General features: G+C 44.4%; 1 protein-coding gene across 1 annotated transcript in view; it reads right to left on the bottom strand.

The window, feature by feature from the left end:
• Foxk2 (forkhead box K2) overlaps window positions 1-24,237 on the bottom strand; it is a 54,804-nt gene that overhangs the window by 16,836 nt on the left and 13,731 nt on the right. The window contains exons 2-4 of the mRNA XM_055592273.1: window positions 8,833-9,027; window positions 6,372-6,519; window positions 3,328-3,474 (exon numbers count right to left, since the gene is read on the bottom strand). Coding sequence (XP_055448248.1) covers window positions 3,328-3,474; window positions 6,372-6,519; window positions 8,833-9,027 — 490 coding nt within the window. The remainder of the gene's footprint in view (window positions 1-3,327; window positions 3,475-6,371; window positions 6,520-8,832; window positions 9,028-24,237) is intronic.

The following is a 24,237-nucleotide window of genomic DNA, read 5'->3' as shown; positions in this document are numbered from 1 at the left end:
CAACTGCTCCTCCAGAGGACCCAGGTTCAAGTCCCAGAACCCACATGGCAGCTCACAACTGTCTTTAACTCCAAGATCTGACAACTACAGACATCAGCAGGCAAAACACCAAGACACATAAAATAAAAATAAATGATGTTTTAAAAAAGAGAAGAAAGATTCTATCTTTCTATACAATCACCCAAACTGTCCCCATTTTATGGTAAAATTTCTTCTGTAAGTTAACAAAAACTCTGTTCAATACAAAGACCCTGTGACACCCTGAAAGTCAGACTGAGAAGCAGTCCTGTGGATGCACAGTGCTTGAGATGGGGAGGGGAACACTCCCATTCTCCAAACACATGGCTAGAGATCAGGACTCAAGAAGAAACCCACCTCTGTGCCTGTGTGTGCAGGCCAGAGAACCATTTTGAGGTTTATTCCTTAGGAGCCAAACACGTTGGTATTTTTTAATACAAGGTTTCTAACAGGCCAAACCAGCCAGGCTGTCTGGCCAGAGAGTCCAAGGGAGATGCCTGTATTCTCCCCAGCACCTTAGATTTTTACATGGGTTCTGACAATGGAACTCTGGTCCTCCTGCATAAGTTGCTGTTGATATTTTTAATCAATTGATCTATTTCTCCAGCCCTGGAAATCCAACTTTCTTAAATGAGCTGTTCTGTTGAGAAGCCTTCTCCCCTGACCCAAAGGAAAGTCAGAATAAATAAGGCCTAACATACAGAGATTTTAAATAATAGCTTTTGGAAAGGCAGCTGAGGGCTCATTGCAGTTCAAGACCAAATGAACATCAATATTACAAAGCCAAGAACAGGAGCAAGTTAAAAGTGCCAGGTATGGTGGCACACACCTTTAATCCCAGCACTCAGAAGGCAGAGGGGCAGATGAGTCTGGGTTCGAGGCCATCCTGTTCTACAGAGAGTTCCAGGACAGACAGGACTACAAGAGAGATCCTGTCTGGGGTGGGAACAACATGCCCATGAGTTAAAACAGATTCTGGAGTAGGCAATCCCTTCCCACTAAATTATCTGGAACCAGGAGGAATGAAAGATTCCTGGAGCAGCCACACTCAGGGAGAAATGTAGTCATCTTTATGAACCTTGATCTGTACAGAGAAGAACACGTCTGAGGAAGAACAAGAGTTCACAGCAATTCAACAGGGAAGACTGCTCTCGCAGCCATACTACACTTCCCTGCCCCAAGTGGTTGTGAAGTCACTCCAGCCACCAGCCGATAATTGTCCTATAGCTCAAGCTGGCCTTGTCCTTCTAGTTTCTTTAGCAAGAAAACATTGTGATCACAGGATCCCTCTAGGCAATATATAACAGAAACACAAAGAGACAACCAGCCATGCTGGAGTCTGACTCAAGCTTTCGGAACTACCTCGTCCTAGGCGGGCAGTGGTGGTGCAAGCCTTTAATCCTAGCACTCAGGAGGCAGAGGCAGGCAGATCTCTGTGGGTTCCAGAACAGCCTGGTCTACTGAGCCAGTCCGGCACAGCCAGGGATACCCGGAGAAACCCTGTCTCGAGAAACCGAAACTACCTCAACCCAAAGCCCCTGGGAACTGGTTTTCAAATTATCAGAATTTTGAACACTAAAAAACAAAAAAACCCTTGTGCTTAAGGGTTCTTCTATGCTCACACTGACTGTATTTCCTGGTATCTCATGGGACAGAGTGGATAAAGTCAATGTTCTTCGCGGCTTTTGAAAATTATCGTAGTGTTCAGTCTGTGGGAGCAGGAAAGCTCTGGGCAACTGGCCTACAGAGGAGTGACGTCTCAAGCCCACAGCCTATTCTTAGATTAGAAAAACTGTCATTTTTTAATTAAATTATTAAATTTAATGGAATTTAGTATGTCTACGTTAAGGCCCTTGACACAGATGAGAACATGGCAATGTTCTCCAAATCCAGTGGCTTCCTACAAAAGCACAGGAAGGGAAGGCAGGAAAGAAGAGGGTCTTACTTTGTACCTTGTATGATTAAAGACCCTATAAAACTCAACAGCAAGAATTTAGTTTCAACACGTTTATGTACCAGCAGGTAAAAGGGTTTATAGAGCCGAGCACGGTAGTAGTAACACGTCTAGTCACAGCACTGAGGCAGAGGCAGGCAGAGCTCTGTGAGTTCAAGACCAGCCTGACTGTTCAAGAGCAGAATTTCTTTCAAGTTTATTTATTTATTATTTATACATCATTCTGCTTGCATGTGTATCAGCACACCACATCTCACTACAGATGGTTATCAGCCACCATGCGGGTGCTGGGAATTAAACTCAGGTCCTTTTGGAAGAGCAGCCAGTGCTCTTAACCTCTGAGCCATCTCTCCAGCCCCAAGAGCAGAATTTTTAAAAAGTGTTCCCCCCCTTCAATAAAGAGAAAAATCATCCCCCACACATTATAATCTCAACTGGACATTTTTAAAAATGATCCTTATTCATCAAATCAAAGCCCCAAAATAATGCTGCTGGCATTCCTGGTTATTTTATAAATGAAAAAAAAAAAAATAAATCACAATACAGTTCTTGTTTTCTGTTGTTTGTTAACATTCTGTATTCCAAACTTAGCCGTCCCCAAACCACATCAATTTCCAATGTTCTCTAGCACATCCAGTAAACGGCAGCACATGGCAGCCACCAAGAGAAAGGCTGAGGATCGTGGATATGCTGCACACCTTTAATCCCTGCACTTGAGCCAGAGCCAGGCAGAGCCCTCTCAGCTCAAGGCCAGCCTGGTCTACACAGTGAGTTTCAAGACAGGCAGAGAGCTACACAGTGAGGTCCTTTCTCAAAAACAAACAACAAAACAAAACAAAACAAACCACAAAACCCAAGCAGACCTTCCAGAGAAAGCCAGCCTAGAGCAGCACCCCTGTGAAGAGGCTGAGGGCCACAGGACAGCTGATGGTGCAGCTCGGCGTCTTTATCTCTGCACTACACACAGGCCAAGAGGAAAAACGTATTCTCAACACGTTAGGACAACCTCAGGAAAACAGTTCGCACAGTCTCTGTGAAATGTGAAGTTCCTGTTTCCTGAAGCAGAGGTGGACGAATATGAAAGGAGAGAATGGACTTCAGTTTAAAATTATCCAACATATCCAACATACAGAAATGAAAACATCCTAGGCTTTATGCATCTCAGGGAAAACCTTATTTCCCAGACAGTGAAAGCATTAGTTTCCGTTTTCTCCAGAACTGCTGCACTTTCTGTCCTAAAAAGCAGGCACTATCAAGCCTAGGGTTCTCTCAGTGACGACTTCTCCATAACGACCTCTCCAGTGTACATCCCGGCTAGAAACGGCAGCACCGACAGCAAGCCGAAGTGAACTTACCTGCCAGCCCTTGTCTGCCGTCCTGTAGTAGGGGTAGTTCTTAGTGATGTGCGTATAGATCCCGTTCAGGGTGAGTTGTTTATCAGGAGCCACTGTAATTGCTTGGACTATCAACTGTGCATAGGAGTAAGGGGGCTTTGAGTCATCCTGTATCAACAAAAACAAAACCTAAGATTCAAAGAATACTTTAGGTGTCCTTTTATTATAAAAGTGATAAAACTGAAAAAACTTGAGAAAAGTAAATGGAAAAACTGTAGAACAGCATAGAGAGATTAAAAATCACATACAGAACCGGTCAGCACTCCTTTAATCCCAGCACTCAGAAACAGAAGGAGAAGCAGGCAGCTAGCTCTGAGTTCGAGGCCAGCCTGGTCTATGCAGTAAGTTCTAGAACAGCCAGGGCTATAGATAAAAACCTGTCTCAAAACACAAACAAACAAATGACCAAAAAAATAAAACTGAGCAAAGCCACTGGACTTTAGGAGTCCAGAGCAATATATGTCAAGGAGCGTCCTGTGACACAGAGAAGAACTGGCATGTCCAGGTGTGATACAGAGCTGACGGGATTTTCCCACACACCAGAGGTCACAAGAGCACTTGCGGCACAACTGTCCAAGTACCCATCTACTGTCAGCGCTCTCCACGTGTGGGTATGCCTATGAAAGAGCCAAACACAGAATCACTGCTCACTCGGCTTCCAGTTTTTCTACATATCAAAATCCCACATGCACAGTATGAGCCTCTGAAAATAGAGTTCCTCGTTCCTACATGAACTTCTGGAAAATTCGTACCAGCACTGTGAAATATAAACTAAAAGAGGCACTGTGCAATAGAGTATATTTAAATGATAGCACTTATTCAAAGCTCTTCAGCACAGGCCTGGGTTTGATCACCAGCACTACAAGAATGTATATTGTTCATATACATTTATTGTTCATATATTTTTATTTACTTAGTATGTGGGTGTTTTACCTGAATGTATAGCTATACACCAGGTGCAGGTAGTGCCATGTAGGACAAAAAAGAGAGTCGGATCCCCTCAGAATGGTAGTTACAGTGGGTGCTGAGATTTAAGCCCAGGTCCTTTGAAGAGCAGCTAGCTAGTATTCTTAACTGCTAAGTCATGTATCCAGACTCTTCCCCAACCCTGCCTTTTCTTTTTAAAATTTACAGTTTTAAAACAAACCATTACTGTGCTACTAAGTGAGTTTATGACCAGCCTGCAGAATAAGATCTTCTCTCAAAAAACACCTCAAGAATAAGAACTCCATCTTGGGACATGAGGGTGGGGCTGAAGGAGAGGAGGAAGGGGGCTGGGTTCAGGATGTAAAGAGATTAAATTAATTAATTAAAAGAGCACAGCTCCCTAGAGATGCACTCAGGGGTAAGGGTAGTATCAGAGGCATAGAGGACGGAGCCGGCAAAAACGGAGCCGCTTTGTTCTGTCCTGTAAGCTGATGGCACAGTGATGTTTCTCAATTCTCCAAATGGAAAACCTTAACCACCCAACCGATGCCAGCATCCAGAAGACGCCCACAGCCCACCTTACACGGAAAACATTCTGCTATCTCTTGGGCCACAAAAGGCTCTGCCTAAGCACCCACAGCAGTACACTCCAAGGTTCTAGGAAAAGAACAGGAGTAACAAGTACCTGAGTCCAGGAAGTGGCTGAGCAGCTGTCCTTGCACCATGTGCCTGACTTAGAGGTTGGAGCCTCCATCCCTGCTCAGGCGGCCAGTGAACCTCCTAGGGCACTTTTCTTACTGTTTCTAGGCATGTTTTCATTTGTTCCGGGAGTCAATTCTCCTCTTCCACTATTTGGATCCCAGGAACCAGACTCAGAGCGTCAGGCTTATAACAGCACCTCCATGTTCTAAGTTATTTTGATGGCCTTAAAAATGCTGTTTTTGTTTTTTAGAAACAAAGTCTCTATATACCTCCAATGGCCTGAAACTTGCTATGTAAACTAGGATGGCCTGGAACTCAAGAGATCCTCCTGTCTCTTTTCCCATACGCTGAAACTAAAGTGGTGTGCCTCCAAGGCAGAGGCAGACAGGCTACACAAAGAACATCTGTCTCAAGAACAACAAAAAAAATGAAGGTGTATGCCACCAAAGTGGGCATAATAATGTCTGTTGTTTTTTTTAGTTTTTAAATGACTCAACATAGAAAATGTTCAGAATATACAGGGGTAAAACGAATTTTGCAAAGTAAACATGAGTATAGCCAGGGACCCAGCAGCTGCTGCAAGGCCCTCAGTCTACCACTCCTGCCTCCCAGAGAGCACTGTTAGCTCTGGCATTAGAGCCGTCACATTTCCACTGTGATGTTTCAATCCAGCACTTAGGAACGGCTCTGTGTGCACAAGGTACGCTATACAAAGACATACAGAGGTAACAGTATGCAGCTGCTCTTTTTCTTACTTGACAGCACAACCACAGACTTCTGTGTCACTAACAACTTCATATGATCAGCTACCAGCACTATGCCTACACTGCCCAGCGGCCCTCATGTGTGAACTGCGAGCCCTGATACTTACGGCGCACTCAGAGCAACACCAGGTGAAACACACAGATGCCTGCTACACTCACATGAGGTGCTGGTTAGCTGTATCCACTTGAGTAAGGTAAGCTCAACAGGGACATGGAAGCCTCAGCTGAAGAGCGGCCACTATCAGAGTGCCCTGAGAGCGCTGACGAGGGCGCACTTTCTCATGAATTACCGGTGTGAGGGGCACCCCACAGTGAGCAGGCTGCCCTGGGCAGCCATCTTGCGCTGTCTAAGCAGGCAAGCATCCTTCCTCTCCAGGGTTTCTGCCTTAGTTCCAGCTGCTGGCTACTGCCCTGACCTTCCTCAGCCATGAACTTTATACAGAAAAAAGACAAACAAACCCTTTCCTCCCCCAAGCTGCTTTCGGTCAGTGTTTTATCCTACCAACAGAGAACTTAACCAAAACAGCATGGTATTCCCAAAAAGACTTGTGACCAGTGTCTACATAATATCCCCCAGGTCCAGGCACAAGACAATAAAAATAAAACATTTACCTTTGGGCTGTCTCCACCCGAAGCTTCCTTTTCATTTTCTGGCTGTGAATTGTCAGCCATTAAACTGAGGTCAGATGGTATCACACGGCCCATTTTGTACCCTGAAGACCCTGCTCCCCGGGGACTAGATGGGCAGGAGTTTGCAGCACTGTGAAAGAGGGAAAGAGTCTACTTTAAGACAATAGAATATTGTTCTTCAATTAAGATCAGAGATTAGGGGGAAAAACATTTCTTTTTTAAGGATTTATTTATTTATTATTGTATGTGCTTTTCCTGCATGTGTGGTATGTGTGGGTTTAAATACGGTGTTGGATCTCCTGAAGCCAGAATGACATTTTTCTAGTTACAGCACTTCATTCTGTACTGCAGGCTGGTCTTAAGTGTGCGACAATTTTCTGGCCTTAGTTTCTAAAGTACTGGGATTGTGTGTGCTGTGTGTGCTATGTGTCTGGATAATCTGAAAAAGGTCAAGAATAAACCGGGAGCGGTGGTGCACACCTGTAATCCCAACACTCAGGGAGGAAGAGGCAGGCGGATCTCTGTGAATTTGAGGCCAGCCTGGTCTACAAAGCAAGCCCAGACTCAGAGAAATCCTATCAACAAAAAAACCAACCAACCAAACAAACAAACAAAAAAATTGAGACTAGTAAGCAGTATTTCCTAAAGGGAAAATGTACGCCTAGGAATTCTTTGTGGCATTTGAGATTGCTTCAGCAGCAAATGTGTCAGGAAATGCAACTACCAAGACGAACTGTAGGAAGGCAGTGTTTCATTCATTTTACCAGAAAAAGTAAGCCATCACAGCAAACATGAACTTAATTTGTTTTTAATCTTCTATGCACTGGTGTTCTGCCTGCATGTATGTCTGTGTGAGGGCATCGGATCTGGGGCTCGAGTTACAGACGGCTGTGAGCTGCTATGTGGATGTTGGGACTTGAACCTCGATCCTCTGGAAAAGTGGCCAGTGGTCTTTTACTGAGTCATTTCTTCAGCTGCAAACTTAAAAAAAAAATGTTTAGAAGATTTATGTTACATATTTGAAGTATTTACGTGTGTGTATGTGTGTGTGTGTATGTGTGTGAGAGTGCGCGCGCGCCTGGTGCCTATGAAGACCAAGAAGGGTTAGATTTCCTGGAACTAAAATTAGATGTTTGTGAGCTGGGATGTGGTGCTGGGAACTGAGTCTGGGCCCATCTGCAAGCACAGAAAGTGCTCTTGAAGGATGATCTCTCTAGCCCCTTAAAATTTTGAATTTCAGCTTTGAGTATGGTGCCTAGAGACTCATTCACTCTCAGTCTGGGAGGAGATTTGGAAGAAATATAACTGTTAGCTCTTCAATGAAAACATACACTTTAAAAATGTAAACAGAAGCTGGTTGGTGGTGATGCATGCCTTTAATCTCAGCACTCAGAGGCAGAGGCAGGCGCATCAGAGCAAGTTCCAGAACAGCCAGGGCTACACAGAGAAACCCTGTTTCAAAAACAAACAAACAAAATAAAAAATGGAAACAAGTTGAGCAGCAGTAGCCCTTGCCTTTAATCCTAACACTTGGGAAACAGAGAAACCCTGTCTCAAAGAACCAGCCCAACCCCCTAAAAATCAGAGCTAAACTTGGAGCTGGGATCCAGAAGCAGGGTGGATCTCTGTGAGTTCCAGGCCAGCTGGTCCCCATGGCAAATTCCAGTCCAGCCAGGGAGGCAGGGCCATACACAATGAGGTAGGGAGGTAGACAGGCAGGCAGGCAGGCAGGGAGGGAGGGAGGAAGGAAAAAAGGCAGGAAGGCAGGCAAGAAGGCAGGCAGGCAGGAGGAAGGAAAGGAGGTCATCATCAGCGTTAAGAGACCTCAAACCGTCCAGCTCCACCTCCTGCTGCCACCACAGCTTTCTTCAAGCTCTTGCCCCCAGTAAATGAAGAAACTCACGGATGCCCACAATTCTGAGAATAGTGATAGATGAAGATTCAGTCAAAAATAAGTCATTTACACTATTCCCTCTAAGGCTCAGGGAACGAGATGGAAGACAGGCAAGGGCAGTGAAACTCCAAATTCTAGACACAACACAATCAATGGAATCATAAACTCTGCACAGGGTAAGGCCTCTTCACCATCACTCACAGTGGTGGAGGGGCTCGTGGGAGCGTAGCCCTCACCTCTGGATTACAGTAACTCAGAAGACTGGGAAGAGAGCAGCTGCCTGCAGTTATGTAACCACAGCTGTGCCCAGCAGACTCGAAAGGGTAATTCCAATCCCAAGGGCACAGAAATGGCCCTGGTGCAACAAACCCAAAGGGACATACACAAAACAGGAATCCTGAAACCTACCAACATGTGAGAATTACAATTCACAACACAGAACCTCTGAGCAGACTCCTGGTAACCACTGCAGTGCGACAGACAGGGCCACTCTGGGTGCGCCTATGTGACTAAAGACCTGTGAACGTGCCCCCTTCAGCCTCTGGGTACCTGATAGTTCCTGTGGGGGAGGGGAGAGGGCTGATGAGGTGGGCCATGGTGTCTGGAATGTTGATGGTCAGCGGTGAGATGTGTGGCTGCACAGGCTTGACTGGCGACTCAGGCGCTTCCTGCTTCTCTCTTTTCTCACTGGATAGGGCTGTGAAAGTTATCTTGATGTTTGTGCTCGGAAACCTGAAAGTGCACCTAGAAAACAAACACTGACGGTCAGTTCATGTCTGCTACTGCCAGAGGCCTGAGCATCCCCACAGAGTGAGGACACAGGGCTCTCCCAGCCACAACGTACACCAAGTCATTTAACGAGCAACCCCACACAGGAAGTATTTCCTATGAAACCAGCCAGGCATAATATAACACACCTGAGAACCCAGCACTTGGGAGGTAGGAGTACAACCTCAGGGCTAGCTCTAGCTACACAGAACGTTCAAGGGGCGACCAGGTTACATGAGACAGCCCCTGACTTCACCCCAAAAAGATAGAAGAGAGGGACAAAGAGAGAGACAGAGAGCTACTCAGAGGGAAACAGTACTCAGACCAGCCATTAGAAAATAAAAAGTATAAAACAAACAAGAAAAAAAAAAAAAGAAAAGAAAATCAAATGTTTTCCAGGCGTAGTTCCCAGCAAGACCTGAATAGGAGCTAAGCTTCCTTTCCTTGAACAAAGGCTAACAACCTAAACATTTTAGCACTGGAGAATCCTTCTCCTGGCCTCTATCCAGCTCCCGCACTGGATGCCCGTTTCCTTCACTGTATCACAAAAGCCACCAAGAGACCTAAGGCTTCACCAATATCTATATTTAGGTACAAACTAGGCCTTCATACTAACATTCAGCCTCATGGAAATCAGTCTCTAAGGAGAAAGCTAGTTAAAAATCAGAGATGTCTCTTTATACAAAACAAGTTCAACTGATTTATCAAACTGTTTTTTCTAACTGTTTTTTAAAACAGTTTCCTTTGTAGAGGAATTTTAATTCAGAACATGGCTTTTCTGTAAGAGATCATATCCAAAGGCCTTCTAGGTCTGTGAATACAAAAACAATGGCGTTTTTGTATTCCAGCCTAGTATAGAGCAAGTTTCAGGTAAAAAAGAAAATTAGGTACATGCATAGTGGTACACGCCATTAATCCCAAGCAATGAAGGTAAAGCTAGTTTGTAGAAGGAAGCATACGTCCCAAAGTGAAGTCTGAGTGACACAGAAAGTAACAATTCAGAGAAGATTTGACAGAATAGGATATGCCTAACTCTCATGAGAAGAAAGGGAAGCTACTTACGGGGCAATATAGAGAGAGGAGGCAATTTTACTGGGACAGTAATAGACATAGGTGGCAGAGAAAAAACAGAGGTGAAGACAAGCCAGAGAATGAGAAGGAATCAGAAGATTAGAAAAGATTGCTGGAGTTAGTTTGAGGCCAAGGAGAGCAATTCACTGGCTGAGAGAAAAGCCATATTAAGTTAGCTGGGGGAGGAGTCTGAGCTGGAATATGTGAGTTGAACCAGTGAGCCCAGAGCTCAGTAAGAACTAAAAAGTGTGAGCTTACTCAGCAGTTGAGTCTCAGAAAGGCCTAGGTTAGACTGTACGGACTTTAGAAGCTTCCAGGACTAGGCCTAAGGTAGCAGACGAAAAAAGTATGCCTTCCAGACAACAACTGAGACAGGAGGATGAAAGTTCCTTTTACAGCACTTCCAACAGATTTCTTGCAAACAACCTAACTCCCCCACAGTAAAGGAATAAATGCCCTGCCCTTTCCTTAAATAACTCCAGTGGCTCCTGTTTTGCACTGCACATTTCAGGTTTTGAGACCAACTTCTTCTCTCTTACCTCTTTCACACCAACACCCATGATCTTGGGGTCTCAAAGCTACAGGTTCCTCTTGGAGGCAGAATCCTCTAAGATGGGCATGGTCTCAGAAAACCCTATAACCACAATTTGGCTGGGAATCTTCTCTTCCCGTCTCCCCCCCCCCCCCCCCCCCCCCCCAAGATAGTGTCTCACTATGCAGTCCAGCTGTCCTGGAAATGTGGTCCAGGCTATCCTCATGCCTCTGCCCTGACCTGTGAATGCTGGAACTGAAGACCTGTCGAGCCACTCCTGGTTCTAATGCCTGTAATTATATCTATATGAACCCCCCCCCTTAATATGTGAATGGCTGTTTTGCCTGCATGTATGCCTGTGTAGCATATGAGTTCCTGGTACCCACTGAGGTCAGAACAGGACAATAGATGCCCTGGAACTGGAGTTACAGATAACTGCAGCTACTATGAAGCTACTGGCTCCTCTGCAAGGGCAGCCACCACTTTGAGCTGTTGAACCATCTCTCCAGCCCTTTAAAACACTTTCTTAAATTTCAACTCTGAAGCTGGTGTGATGATGGTATACACTTGTAATCCCAGCACTTCAGAAGTGGAGGCAGGAGGACCAGTTCAAAGTCAGGCTTAAAAAAATCAGCCCTGTCTCAAAAAAACAGGGTAAAATCTTAAAGAGAAAAATTCCTCTTACTTCCTAGGCTACAGAAGTTTGGAAGCCACCCCCCTTCCAAAAAAACAAAAACAAAAACCCAAGAAAAGCACAAGCCCTTCCTGTGAGCCCATCTATTCGTCAGTGTCCTCTCAGGAATTAAATGGACAATGAAAGCGGTAACAGTAGTGGCCCTCCGCTAATCAGAGGACCCACACAGCGAAGAGGTGACTGACTAAAGCACTAGCGGGCAGTACCCTGCCACAGGCAGACTTGAGCCTGTGCACTTCAACCAGGGAACCTTGATTCAGACACTCTCGGGACCTGGCAGTGACCTGGTGGCTGGTGATGAGCGCTCTGAGTGGCTCTTTTGTGTTGGAGTTTCTTTACACAGCCAGTTTAACTCCACTTTTGTCCCAACTGTCCCTAACTCTATTGACAAAGACTATGACAAGAGCTCTACACGTACTGTTCTGACATAGGCAGGCTCAGTGATGGTACAGGCCTAGAATGCCAGCCACTGAGGAAGTGGAGACAAGAGAAGACCATAAGCTCCAGGCCTGCCTGGGATGCAGAGTGAGAGAGCCTATTCCAAAGTCAAAAGGCAAGAGTTAGTTCAGTGGTAGAGTGTGTGTCTAGCATGTATGAAGCTCTAATCTCAAACCACTAAGAGAAGGAACAAAGGAAAAGGCAGTGGGAGCTACCTAGAGCAGACACATGGGAGCTCGTGGCTTCCTAACAGACACCCAACAGCAGAATGGACCCACAAATGGTTCATGTAACAATGCCACTCAACAACCACAAAGGAAAACTGCTCACGCAAGCAACACATGCATCTCAAAACATCACTTGAAGAAAGCCAAACGCAGGGGCTTGCTCCACCTGATTGCATTTCACAAAGTCCTGAAACCTAGAACTCATTTCCCAGGAAAGCGGTGGCGCCTACCTGGGCTCCCATGGGAAGGCAACGCCTGCAAGTCTGAGGGTAAATTCCGCGCTCCGGACTGAGATGACAAATGGCCAGGGCGCATCACGCATGAGTCCAATTCTGAAAGGCTGCCACAAGTCAGGTTTGTTCTCTAGAAAGCATTTCCAAGAAAGCTTTCTTGAAATAGCAACCAAGTCAGGAAGATGACCAGGGACTGGTAAGACAAACAGCTTCTGACCACCTAAGCTGTCCTCCGACCCCTACACTATAGCAAGTGTGCATACTCACAGACGCATCATAATCAAATAAGTTAAAAACAAACAAGACCCGATAGTGCCCTTTTCCCCCCTAAATGCCAAAAGATCACCTCAACTAGAGTTTATGGTGCACACTCAGGAACTCTGGAGTGACACACGGGAGAAGCATTACTTTCGTTTTATCTGTAACCAGCCTAAGCAGGCCTGGAGTGTTCTGTCTACTCACTAATGACGCTGGTAATTGCACGGCAGTAAAGAGTGTTACATATGTGACTCTGGGTAAAGTGTTTAATTATCAGGACTCCTGATAACAGGACTGCCCTCCACCACACTCAGACACCCACAGTGACAAATGCCACAAGCCCACCCTCATGTCTCGAATTCCAGCACTTCAGACCACACCTTAACTCAAGCGCTGTGTCTCTAAGATGCCACTGGAACGGCTAATAAGCACAGGAAAGGATCCTCAAGTCATCAGCAGGCAGGGAAATGCAAACTCAAACTACAACATCTGCTAAAGTACCAGAAATGAAGAGGAGAGAAAATGTCAAGGCTGAAGAAATTCACAGTACCCCCTAAACCCCAAGGCTCTAGCCACACAAGGTAAATGCATGGCCCACTCCTCATCCAGGCAACAGAAAGCCAAGAAGCACACTCATCAGGAACATACCAAGGTGGAGGCAGGCAGATGTCTGTGAGTTCAAGGCCAGCCTAGTCTACACAGTGTGTGCAAGGACAACATAAAGATAGCCTGTCTCAAACACAAACCCAACACAACAACACATTTCAAACCTCCTTTTGGAGGCTGGAGAGACGGCTCAGCTGCACACAGTGCTCACTGCTCTTGTTCCAAGGGTCTCCATGCTATCTTCTGAGCTCTTGAGTGCTAGGTACATGTGCATAGACATGCATGCAGGCAACACACTCAGACATATACAAATAAAACACCCTTTTTCTGGGTGTGATGGAGTACTCCTTTAATACTAACACGTGGAAGGCAGAGGCAGATAGAGCTCTGTGAGTTCCAGGCTAGCCTAGTGTACAAAGCAAGTTTAGGCCAGCCAAGGCTACACAGTCAGACCCTGTCTCTTCTTGGAGGCTGAGGCAGGAAGGAGGATTGCTGAGCGCTGCACACCAGTCTAGGCTGTACAGTGAAACCCTGTTTCAAAGGAACAAATCCTGCCAGACAGTTTCACACACCTGTAATCTCAATACTGGGAAGTTGAGGCAGGAGGACCAAATTCAAGGCCAGTTTGGACTACATGACATTCCACGATGGTCTGAGCTACAGAATGGTACTTAATCTCAATAAATATAAAAGTAAACAAATAACAACAATAAATAAGTATTTTTTTAAAAGTCTCTCAACTGGGCTGGGGAGACATCTCAGGGGTTAAGGGCACTGGCTGTTCTTCCAAAGGTCCTGAGTTCAATTTCCAGCAACCACAAGGTGGCTCACACCATCTATAATGAGATCTGGTGCCCTCTTCTGGTATGTAGGTGTACATACAGGCAGAACATTGTAAACCTAATAAATAAATACATCTTAAAAGCTTAACTTCAAATCTATCCAGGAGCTAGGTGGTTAGACTGGTGTGTTCCTGTAATCATGACAGCCATGAGGGTGAAGCAGGAGCCTCAGGAGTTCAAAGTTACATTTTATGTTCTAGGTCAGTCAGCCTGGGCTACATGAGATCTTTTCTCACAAACTTAAATAATAAAAGCACTTGAGAATATTCATAGCTGCATTATCCATAAGAGCTCCAAATAAAACTATTTTATGTGTTCATCTGTAGTAGAACAAATTTTACTAAATGCACATACTTAAAATTTTTACAGAAACTGGGCATGGCGTGCCTTTAATCCCAGCACGCAGAGAGGTGGAGGCAGGCAGGTCACTATGAGTTCCAGGCCAGCCTGGTCTACAAAGTGAGTCCAGGACAGCCACAGTTACACAGAGAAACCCTGTCTCGGAAAACCAAAAACCAAACGAAACCAAAAAAAGAAAAAAAGAAACTTTACAGAAATGAAATGATCCACAGTTATGTTAGAGACAGACTAATTTTAAAAACATACCATTCAAACCCCTTCACCTCAGAGTCCATTCTTCATTCCATATACATTCAAAAGCAAAGACACCTAAATTATGGTGTAAAATTCAGGATAGCTGTTCCATAGCTGAGGAGCAGCACAGTGTGAGAGGGAATAATGGTGAAGATGATGATGTGCATCAGCTGACACAGGCCAAAGCAGTGCTTTCACTGGGTTTCCCTGGGTCAGGACACTTCTACATTTGAATTACAGCAACAAAGCAATGACAACAGAGATTGTATTATCTCCTGCTGACTCAAGAGGGATCAGAGAAATGCGCAAGTGAGAAGGAAGGGACCGGTAGGTAGTTCTGTGGGTTCAGAAAATTGGGTAGGTAGGAAGATGAGAAACCCACATCAGCTCTCTCCGAGGAGGAAAGGAGCAAACCTGGAAGAGAGAAACAACAGGACTGCTAAAGCATGCCAGCCTTGGCTCTACTCTTCCTGCCCTTCCCAGGTCACTTGCTTTTGTACCTTACAACAAAGGTTCTGAAAATCTAATCTCAAATCCCCTGACAGCCCATTCTGACCTGCACTGAAGAGGTAATTATAGCCTTCAATTGCCCCACTTGGTGAGAACAACCTTGTGGTTTTCCTCAGAAGTCGAACAGTCGGGATCACAAGGTGCTGGGAGTGTTAAATCACATGCAGCCCACACACTGGCCACCAGACAGACCCATAGGTGGGCCCCAACAGGTACTGTATCTAATACGGCACCACCTCCCACAGAATATCCTGATTTGGTAAAGAGGCAAATTAGATGCTTGTATAGAAACCAGATGTTTATATAGAACGGAGTAAGTTCACTAAGCTGCTTTCCTGGACCACTCGTTACTGATAGGCAATAAATACTTCCAGCATACTTATCGGTACCTTTCATTACTCTCACAGATCAAAAAAATAACTAGAGAAGCAAGCAAGCAAAGAAGCAGATGGACACTCCTGCCCTTCATTGATCTTCACATTTCAGTACCAACATGGCTGCCAGCAGCAAGGGTTCACATACCACTAGATAAGAAACCTTGACTCATAGTTCGTATGATCCTTAGTCACTGGGCAGACAGTGTAAAGGAAATCTCTTAACCCTTCATACACTACAAAAAAAGTCTGTCATTTCAGCCAGGAGGTGGTGATGCACTCCTTTAATCCCAGCATGGCAGAGGCAGAGACAGGCAGATCCCTGAGTTCTCACACCAACTCCAGTTCTTGACACCCAGCATCAGAAAGGAACATGCACTCAGGATACAGACCATTAACAGAACCATTTATTTTCACAGCACAACCCTATAATCACAGCCCGGGAGGGGTGAGATGGAGTTCAAGGTTACCCTCACGTACCTGAGCTCAAGGCCAGTCTGGACTGCTGAAGACTCTTAAAAAGTAAATAAACGCTGAAAGACTTGCTGAGGACCCAAGTTAGGTCCAAAAACAAAAAAAAAAATCCAGCATCTCTTTATGGTCTCCATGGTAAACATGCAAAACACAACATATACATGCAGGCAAAACACTCATACACATTAGAAAACTTTGATATTCTTTGAGAGGTCACATGATTGTCACCCATCTGTATTAACTTATAACAAATACAAATGCATACGTTGAGAAGTTTAAATTCTTTATCACGGAGAATCCTAATTCTAAAGTGTCTCTCAAGACTACTCCTATCGTTAGTTTCTTCAACAAGCACTTCATTCTTACCCAAGCCCACTCTAGAACACACTTCACCTGCCACACAATATGACCTAGAAAGCAAAGCTGGAGTGAGCACGTGCTGCACACAGAAACACACTTGGCTCAAACTCTGGAGCTTTGAGAATCTACCCCAAGGACTTCCAAGAAGAGGTCACATGCAGAATCGCCTATGCCACATACACCCAGTACGGTTCTTTCAAGTAAGAAAAAAAACTCTTATGATTTTCACAGTCCTAGAAAGTGGCCATTGTTCCTTAGAACAACAGCTTTTACGCTAAAGAAACCAAGCACAGTAGGAAAATCTGCAAACGCTCTCTACAAGTGATCTCCGCTGTCAGTCTTGTCAGTTAAACATGAAACTATTAAAACATACAAACTTGAAACTTATTTGCTGAGGTGATTCCTTCCCTCGAATGGCATGAATAGACAATTTAGAAAAGGATTTGACCTGGTGGCTGGTCCTATAGGAACAGAAATCCTAAGTAGCAGGGGGTGCCAAGTAAATGGAGAAAATGATACCACATAGAGGAAAGAGAGCCAGCAGTCATCTTGAGCCAAAGAGTGGCCACAGCAGAGCAAGTCCAGGAGAAGAGAGATAGAATCAAGTTCAAGGAGTAATACACAAGGTTCTAGGCTGCCAGTGTGAGTAACATGGGAAAGGACATCCAGGCCACTGTATAGGTTAACCTGGAGATAGGAGGGGCTCCACCCAAATGCTTTCTGTGGCTCAGCGAACAAAAGACCAAGAAGAAACAGACAGGGAAGTTAAGTAATCACACCACAATCTTCTTTCCAATCCCCAAAGCTGCTTAAATATTCCATTCTAACAGGAGCGCACAAGCACCCTGTAATCCTAGCACTCAGGAGACCGATCTGTTATTTCAAGGCCAGAATGGTCTACAAGGAGAGTTCCAGGACAGGGCTACACACAGAAACCTTGTCTCAAAATAAAATAATAAAATAAAAGACTAAAACACAAAACAGAAGATTCCCTCCTAGGGCTAAAATGGCTCAGCTGGCAGAATGTTTTCCTGCGATGTATGAGGATCTAGGTTTGATCCCTTCCCAAAGTACTACAAAATGAACAAAATTTCATTCTAAAAGTGAATTTCTCAGTTGTCCACTCGTACATTAACTTGACAACAAGAAATGACATTTCATTTCTCTTAGTTTTATTTTCCAATATTCAGCTGTTCCTACTCTATGCCAACTTTAGCACCAGGTCAACCCAGCTTCAGTTTCCTACCACCAACCCTGCGCATCACCCACCCATCCTTCCATGAGATGATGCCAACACCAGGGTTCCTAGGAACTTCTCAAAAACAGTCAGGTAGGTACCTCTGCCTGCATTATCCAAACCCATAGCAAAATGCAGGTCCAAGAACCTAGACTAGAGAAGCTGGTTTGCTTGGTACAGAAAATCTACGACAGGTCTGATGGCAATGGAACAGTAAGCCAGGCTCTTCCTCACCTCCCACAGATAAAGATAACAATAATTTCCCATTCACCCTAAACAGTATTACTAACCCAGTCAAAATAAGGAACTAGAATTCTCTTCCTAAGACAGACCTGGGTAGCAAACTTCACTTAAAAACAACAAACAGAACAAGCCTGCACCTTATTGTCTAAAAATTTCAGATCCCGATGGCAGCATTATTTCATACAAAGGAATTTAATCTCCACAGTAGGCAACCAGCTCTTCAAATTTTACTAGGCTAATTTTTTAAAAACTTTTTTCTTTTTTGCGGGGGGAGCCCACCAGTGTGTAAGAGGACTGAACTTAGAACTCAGATCCTTAGGTTTGGTGTTTATCAGCTCTATCCAATGAGTCATCCTTTTCAGTTGTTGGTGGTGTTTTTTTTCTTACCAGAGACAGAGTTTCTTCTCTGTGTAGCCTTAAACTGTCCTAGACTCACTTTGTAGACCAGGATGGCCTCCAATTTACAGAGATCCGCCTGCCTCTGCCTCCCTGAGTGCTGGGATTACAGGCATGCCCCTCGGCTCCTATGAGCCATTTTACTGGCCCAAATTGGTTTCATTTGCTTATACTTCCACCAGGCACTGAATTCACATTTTAAAAAACAGGTATTAATTTCTTACCATAGAAAGACCATAGATTTTAAAGACAGCAAAGAGAAAAACATAAACTGCTCAGGTCATTACATCTAATCCATTTGCTCTAATTTAGTGAGAAATGCAGATGAGGAAAACGTGCATTTTCTTCCTTTCTGATGTCTTCAAACTCTCCTTAAGGGCGAGATGAGGGGGAAGAACTATCTCTGACCTGGTATTATTAACTAAAACAACGTGATGTCTTTGTTATACCCAGTTCACGAGCCCCCAAAAGATCTACAGGAAACGACTCCGTTGCAAAACAAATGAGGGTCTTTTTATTGTAAATTACAAGCTGCAGCTTGGGCCCACAACACCCAACGCCAAAGCAATGGGAGCTGAGCGCGCTGTCCCCAGGTTAGTTGGGTGATTTATAGATTCTGGTCCCTCCCAGCATGCCCAAGGCAGGGGCAATTCCAGCCTGGCAAGCATCTATTGGTCAAAATGCTACATTTTGAATTGATTGGCTATAGGAAGGTCCCCAGACCATAATGATCTGGTGTCCCTCCCTAGGGGGAATGGGCCAGTTTCCTAGCAACTGTTATCTCTTGTGGGTGGGGAAAGAATGCAGTAAGGCGGTCCTTCCCCTCAGGGCATTACTGGACTTCTCCACCCACCTAGTTCAGGCCTTAATTAATAATAGCTGCTAATTTATCTTTTGGTCTCTCAGTCTTCAGTGAGCCGTCCCCACATTCTCAGATATTTGAACACTTGGTCCAAGCTGTTGGTGGTTTTGGCAGGCGTAGGAGACATGGCCTTGGCGTAAGAAATATGTGTCTGAGGTTTCAGACACCCATGCAGTTTCCAGGGCCTTCAATCCCACCACCCAGGGCCGAAAGTCAGACACAGCTCCTCACTGGTATGTCTACACACTAGAGAAATCACACATCATACTACAGATTATTATAAAAGCCCTCTAAAGGGTTACTAGAAAGGCAACTAATTTCAAATGGGGACAGGAACAACCCAGCTTCTGCGGCTGCTGGTAAGCTCCCTGCAAGCAAGCAACCCTGAGCAATACTGAACCCTAACTATGCATATCATATTTATTGGTGAATTGGCAACTGGAAACTCTTTATAAAGCAAACAGGAGTCCACCAACATCTGCCTCTTGGCTTCTCTTACACTTTCCATATACGAAGAATAATATCCTCTTTGAAAAACAAATCTAGACATTTTACAAGGCGTGGAGGACCTTATAATCAGTCACTGCCAACCACCGTAGGGTCATAAGGGTGCCCCTTACAATGACAGATTGGATCTGTTCAAAGGTAGAGTCCTTCGCAGGCTTAGCCATGGCAGACATCTGGTCATGAGAAGCATGAATGGAAATGTCAAAACCTAGCAAAATTTAGCAAAGACATCAAACTTGATGTAACTCACACAGGCAAGACAGACAAAACATCTGAAAATAATGAAATAGTGGACAAATTGGCATCTTATTTATTCATTTATTTATTTATTTATTTATTTATTTGGTTTTCAAGACAGGGTTTCTCTGTGTAATAGAGCCCTGCCTGGCTGTCCTGGACTCACTTTGTAGAGCAGGCTTTTTTCGAACTCAGAGATCTGCCTGTCTCTGCCTCCCAAGAGCTAGGATTAAAGATGTGAGCCACCACGACTCAGCTGTCATCATGTTTAATTAAGACTAGAATATTAAAATTTGCCAGGGAACAAATTCAGATTAAATCAGCAAGAATGATGAATTACCATTCAAAGAACTTAAAACTCTACTCCTAACACTAAAATATACGGGCAAATGGAGAACCAATGAAAGCAGGACAACACTGTGACTATTACAAGGATCCACAGCTATTACAAGGAATCCATACCAGGCAGTGCTTCACTTTTAATCCCAGTACTTGGGAGACAGAAGCAGGTACCTAAGAATTACAGTGATTTATCTTTCCTTCCGATCTGCCACCTGCAGTGGAGCCAAAACCAAGATGCAGATCTTTGTGAAGACCCTTGTACACTACAGAAAATGTAAAGGTCGAGATCCGGGATAAGGAAGGAATTCTTCCTCATCAGCAGACTGATCTTTGCTGGTAAGCAGCTGCAAGATGGCCATGCTTTGTCTGACTACAACATTCAAAAGGAGTCCACCCTTCATCTTGTGTTGAGACTTCATGGTGGTGCCAAGAAAAGGAAGAAGTCTTACACCACTCCCAAGAAGAACAAGCACAGAGGAAGGTTAAGCTGGCTGTCCTGAAATACTCCAAGGTGGATGAAAACAGGAACATCAGTCCGCTCCATCAAGAAAGTGTCCTTCTGATGGATGTGGTGCTGGAGTTTTCATGCCTAGCCACTTTGACAGACATTACTGTGTGCTGTCTGGCTTACTGCTTCAACAAACCAGAAGACAAGTAGTTGTATATGAGTTAATAAAAAGGAGCTGGGTGCGCTGGCACACGCTTATAATCCCAGCACTCAGGAGGAAGAGGCAGGTAGAATTCTGTGAGTTTGAGCCCAGCCTAGTCTACAAGGTGAGTCCAGGACAACCAAGGCTACAGAGAAGCCCTGTCTTGAAAAATCATGAAGGAAGGAAGGAAGGAAGGAAGGAAGGAAGGAAGGAAGGAAGGAAGGAAGGGGAAGGAAGGAAGGCAGAGGAAGGAAGGAAGGAAGGAAGGAAGGAAGGAAGGAAGGAAGGAAGGAAGGGAGGGAGGGAGGGAAGGAGGGAGGGAGAGAAGGAAGGAAGGAAACTTATTTAAAAAAAAAAAAAGAAACAAATTATAGTGATTTAAATTTAAAAGCCGTTTTCAAATTTCAGGCAGACTGAAATTCAAAGTGAATATCCCTTGTGATCTAAATACATTTAAACCTTAAGAAAGGGGAATATAGGTATATTTATCTACACATACTAAAGTATATTTAATTTTAAATTTTCAGTTGGAAGATAGTATTTTTCCTTTTGCCAAAAAGTACTTTCTCCTAGAAAGATATAACCTGGCAAAAATGAGCCCTCCCCAAAGTTAGGGTTGGGGCAGAGTTTTGCTCGTATCTTGCCAGGAAAGATACACCCAACTAAGGAATCTGGAGACCACTGGACAAGTGAAACATCTGAAGAAGGGCAGATCTTCAGGGGGATATGTCCCAAGAAAGAGAGTACTTGGCCAAGTGGTCTGGCCCACCTCCTGCTTGTCTCTGCTGCCCTCTACAGACATAAGCGGCAAATGGTCTACGAGGGCCCAATTCAATTAAAAAGTAAAGCTGGCTTCCGGGTTGAAGTGTGGCTGTCCTCTAAACCCACAAATGCTTGTTAAAGGGAAATCCAAAATCTCTGTCTCATGAGAGCCACCTGGTATGAGACAAAGGAAAACAAAAACCAAGGGACTATTCTATTGCCACTAATCTCATAATCTTCTAGTTTTCATTTGACTCTTTAGAACTTTCCTTTTTTCTTTTTTTGAGACAGGGTTTCTCTGTGTAGAATGGCCTGTCCTGGACTCTCTCTAGACTGGGTTAGCCTCACGAGATCGCCTGCCTCCGCCTCATACATGTTGAGATTCGTGCACCACCACTGCCCGGCTCTAAAACTTTTCTTAAGGTATAAATAGTATCTCAAAATCTATGATTATTATGTACACATAATTTTCTGTGGAGACAGCAACAGTCATACAGAGTACTAGCCAATTCTAGAAATAAGCCTCATCTAGCTTCCAGTATGTGCTTTTAGGTTTGAGTCTGAAGCAGGTAACTAAGAACAAGGTTTGTGTGCCTCAGATGTACTTAATAGATTGTGGTCTTCAATCTTTCCAGAGATCTGCTGAAAATAACATTTAAAATGTTTACATTTTCTACAATAAGCCGTGGCCATTGCTAACAGTAATCTTTGGGGTCTCCAGGAAGATGATGGGGCCTTGAAATGCCGAGCTGACCTGGACTGTGGTATTCTAACTAACACTGGGCAAAGCAGCCCCATGTTCTTCTGCTGCCAGGTTCTGTGCTACCAGGGGACACCTTCAGGTTGACTGCTGTGTTCTACCTAGCCAGCATTGTCATGAAGCTGACAGACACCACCTGAAGATCAGCTTCAGACCACAAACTGCCCAGGACATTCATTGCTGAGTTCATAGGAGACTGGAGAGATGGCACAGCGGTTAAGAGTTTGACTCTTCTTTCAGAGGATCCAGGTTCAATTCCCAGCACCCATATTGCAACTCACAACTAACTATAACTCAAAGATCTTACACCTTCACACAGACACACATTCAGGCAAAACACTAATGCCCATAAAATAAAATATACATTATTTTTAAAAAATACTTAATCCTAAAGCTGCCAAATACAACCAAGCTGGACATTGTAGAAAGTGTAGCAGAAGTAGCTTCATTATTGTAAACAGTTTTATTGTATTAAGAGTTAAAACTTTTCCTTTTTATTTAGACAAAAAAAAAAGGGGTGTGTGTGTGTGAAATGCTACAAGATATTTGCTCACAGTGTGAACCCTGTGAGATTATGCTGTTTACTGGAAAATTCTGTTTCTAGTTGTGGTGTGGCTCAGCCCTAGCACACACCTTTATTCCAAGAGTTTTCTGCTTGTAAACAGGATTAAATTAAGTCAGTCACAGGTCAAGAGGCAGAGCAAGCAATCAGCTGACAGGAGATGAACACAGAAAAAAAAAAAAAAACAGTAAGAAGTCATCAGGAGGATGGAGAGAGAGATGCACATGAAGTACAAGGGAGGGACATTCTCTTTGAGGGGTTTAGGAGACAGCGTGGAGACTTCCTTTTCCTTTTGGCTGAGGAGGAAGCTCAGCTGGGAGCTTTCTCTGCCTTTTCTGAGCTGGCAGGCTTTCCCCCCAGCATCTGGCTTTATTGGTAAAAATCAAATGACTTAGATTCTGTTAAAAACATTCCTTAGCCAAGCATGTCTGCAGTTCCAGGACTTGGGAAGCTGAGGTAGGAGGATCACTGAGAGTTCAAGGCTGGCCTGAGCTACACAGTGAGTTTGTCTCAAAAAAAAAAAAAAAAAAAAAAAGGATTAAAATCTGGGGGCTGAAGAATTGGCTCAGTAGTTAAGGGAGTGTACTAACTTCCAGGCTCAGAGTTCAGGTCCAGCAATGAAACCGGGAATGATTTACAACCACCTGCAACTCCAGCTCCAGGGTATCTGACACCCCTGACCTCCCTGGGCACACGCATATATAGACACACATACAAACAATTAAAAACAACATAAATTATTTAAAAAGAAAGAAATACGGGTTAGGAACTCACCCCTTTAATCCCAGCACTCAGGAGATAGAAGCAGCTAGATCTGACTTAAAGGCCAGCCTTGAGCTACAGAGAGTACCAGAATTGCCAGGGCTACACAGAGAGACCCTGTATTTAAAAAAAAGAAAAATACAGAGGAAGAACACACTTAGGAGAGGAGAACAAGCATGTCAGTGCAGGACCGCAGCAAGTATACAGACAGCACGGCCTTCTCCAGATCAGCCCGGGCTACCCAGAGACTGTTTCAAAACAAAGTACATAAACTAAGAGAATAATGTTTTTATTTCTGAGAAGCTAATTTCCACTAGTTTGACCACATTCTGTAAGAAACAGGGAAGGTTGAGTGAAAGTCGAGCTACCGAGTCACTAAACTCAGGCTGGTCCCATCAGGACAGCGTGGAGACTGGAAAAGGCCTGGCTTGGGAGAAGGGTATGCTCCAGCTGGACACTCTCAGGATCGTCGCCCCAGGGCTCTGCAGGGACGATAAACAGAAAGAATAAGAAAATAAACAAAGACCACCACACCCTACTCCCAGCAAAGACGTTAAGATGGAATCTAGGTCAGACAGGGGCCACTTACACACGGTCTGTGGGAGAAGCAGAAACAAGCAATGCTGGCAGGGACACAGGGAAGACGAAATGTG

The sequence above is a fragment of the Psammomys obesus genome, unplaced genomic scaffold, assembly GCF_907164565.1.
Source record: "Psammomys obesus unplaced genomic scaffold, mPsaObe1.curated_primary_1811, whole genome shotgun sequence".
NCBI lineage: Eukaryota > Metazoa > Chordata > Mammalia > Rodentia > Muridae > Psammomys > Psammomys obesus.
The sequence above is the reverse complement of the archived record's forward strand: the minus strand, read 5'-3'. Positions and strand labels throughout refer to the sequence as shown.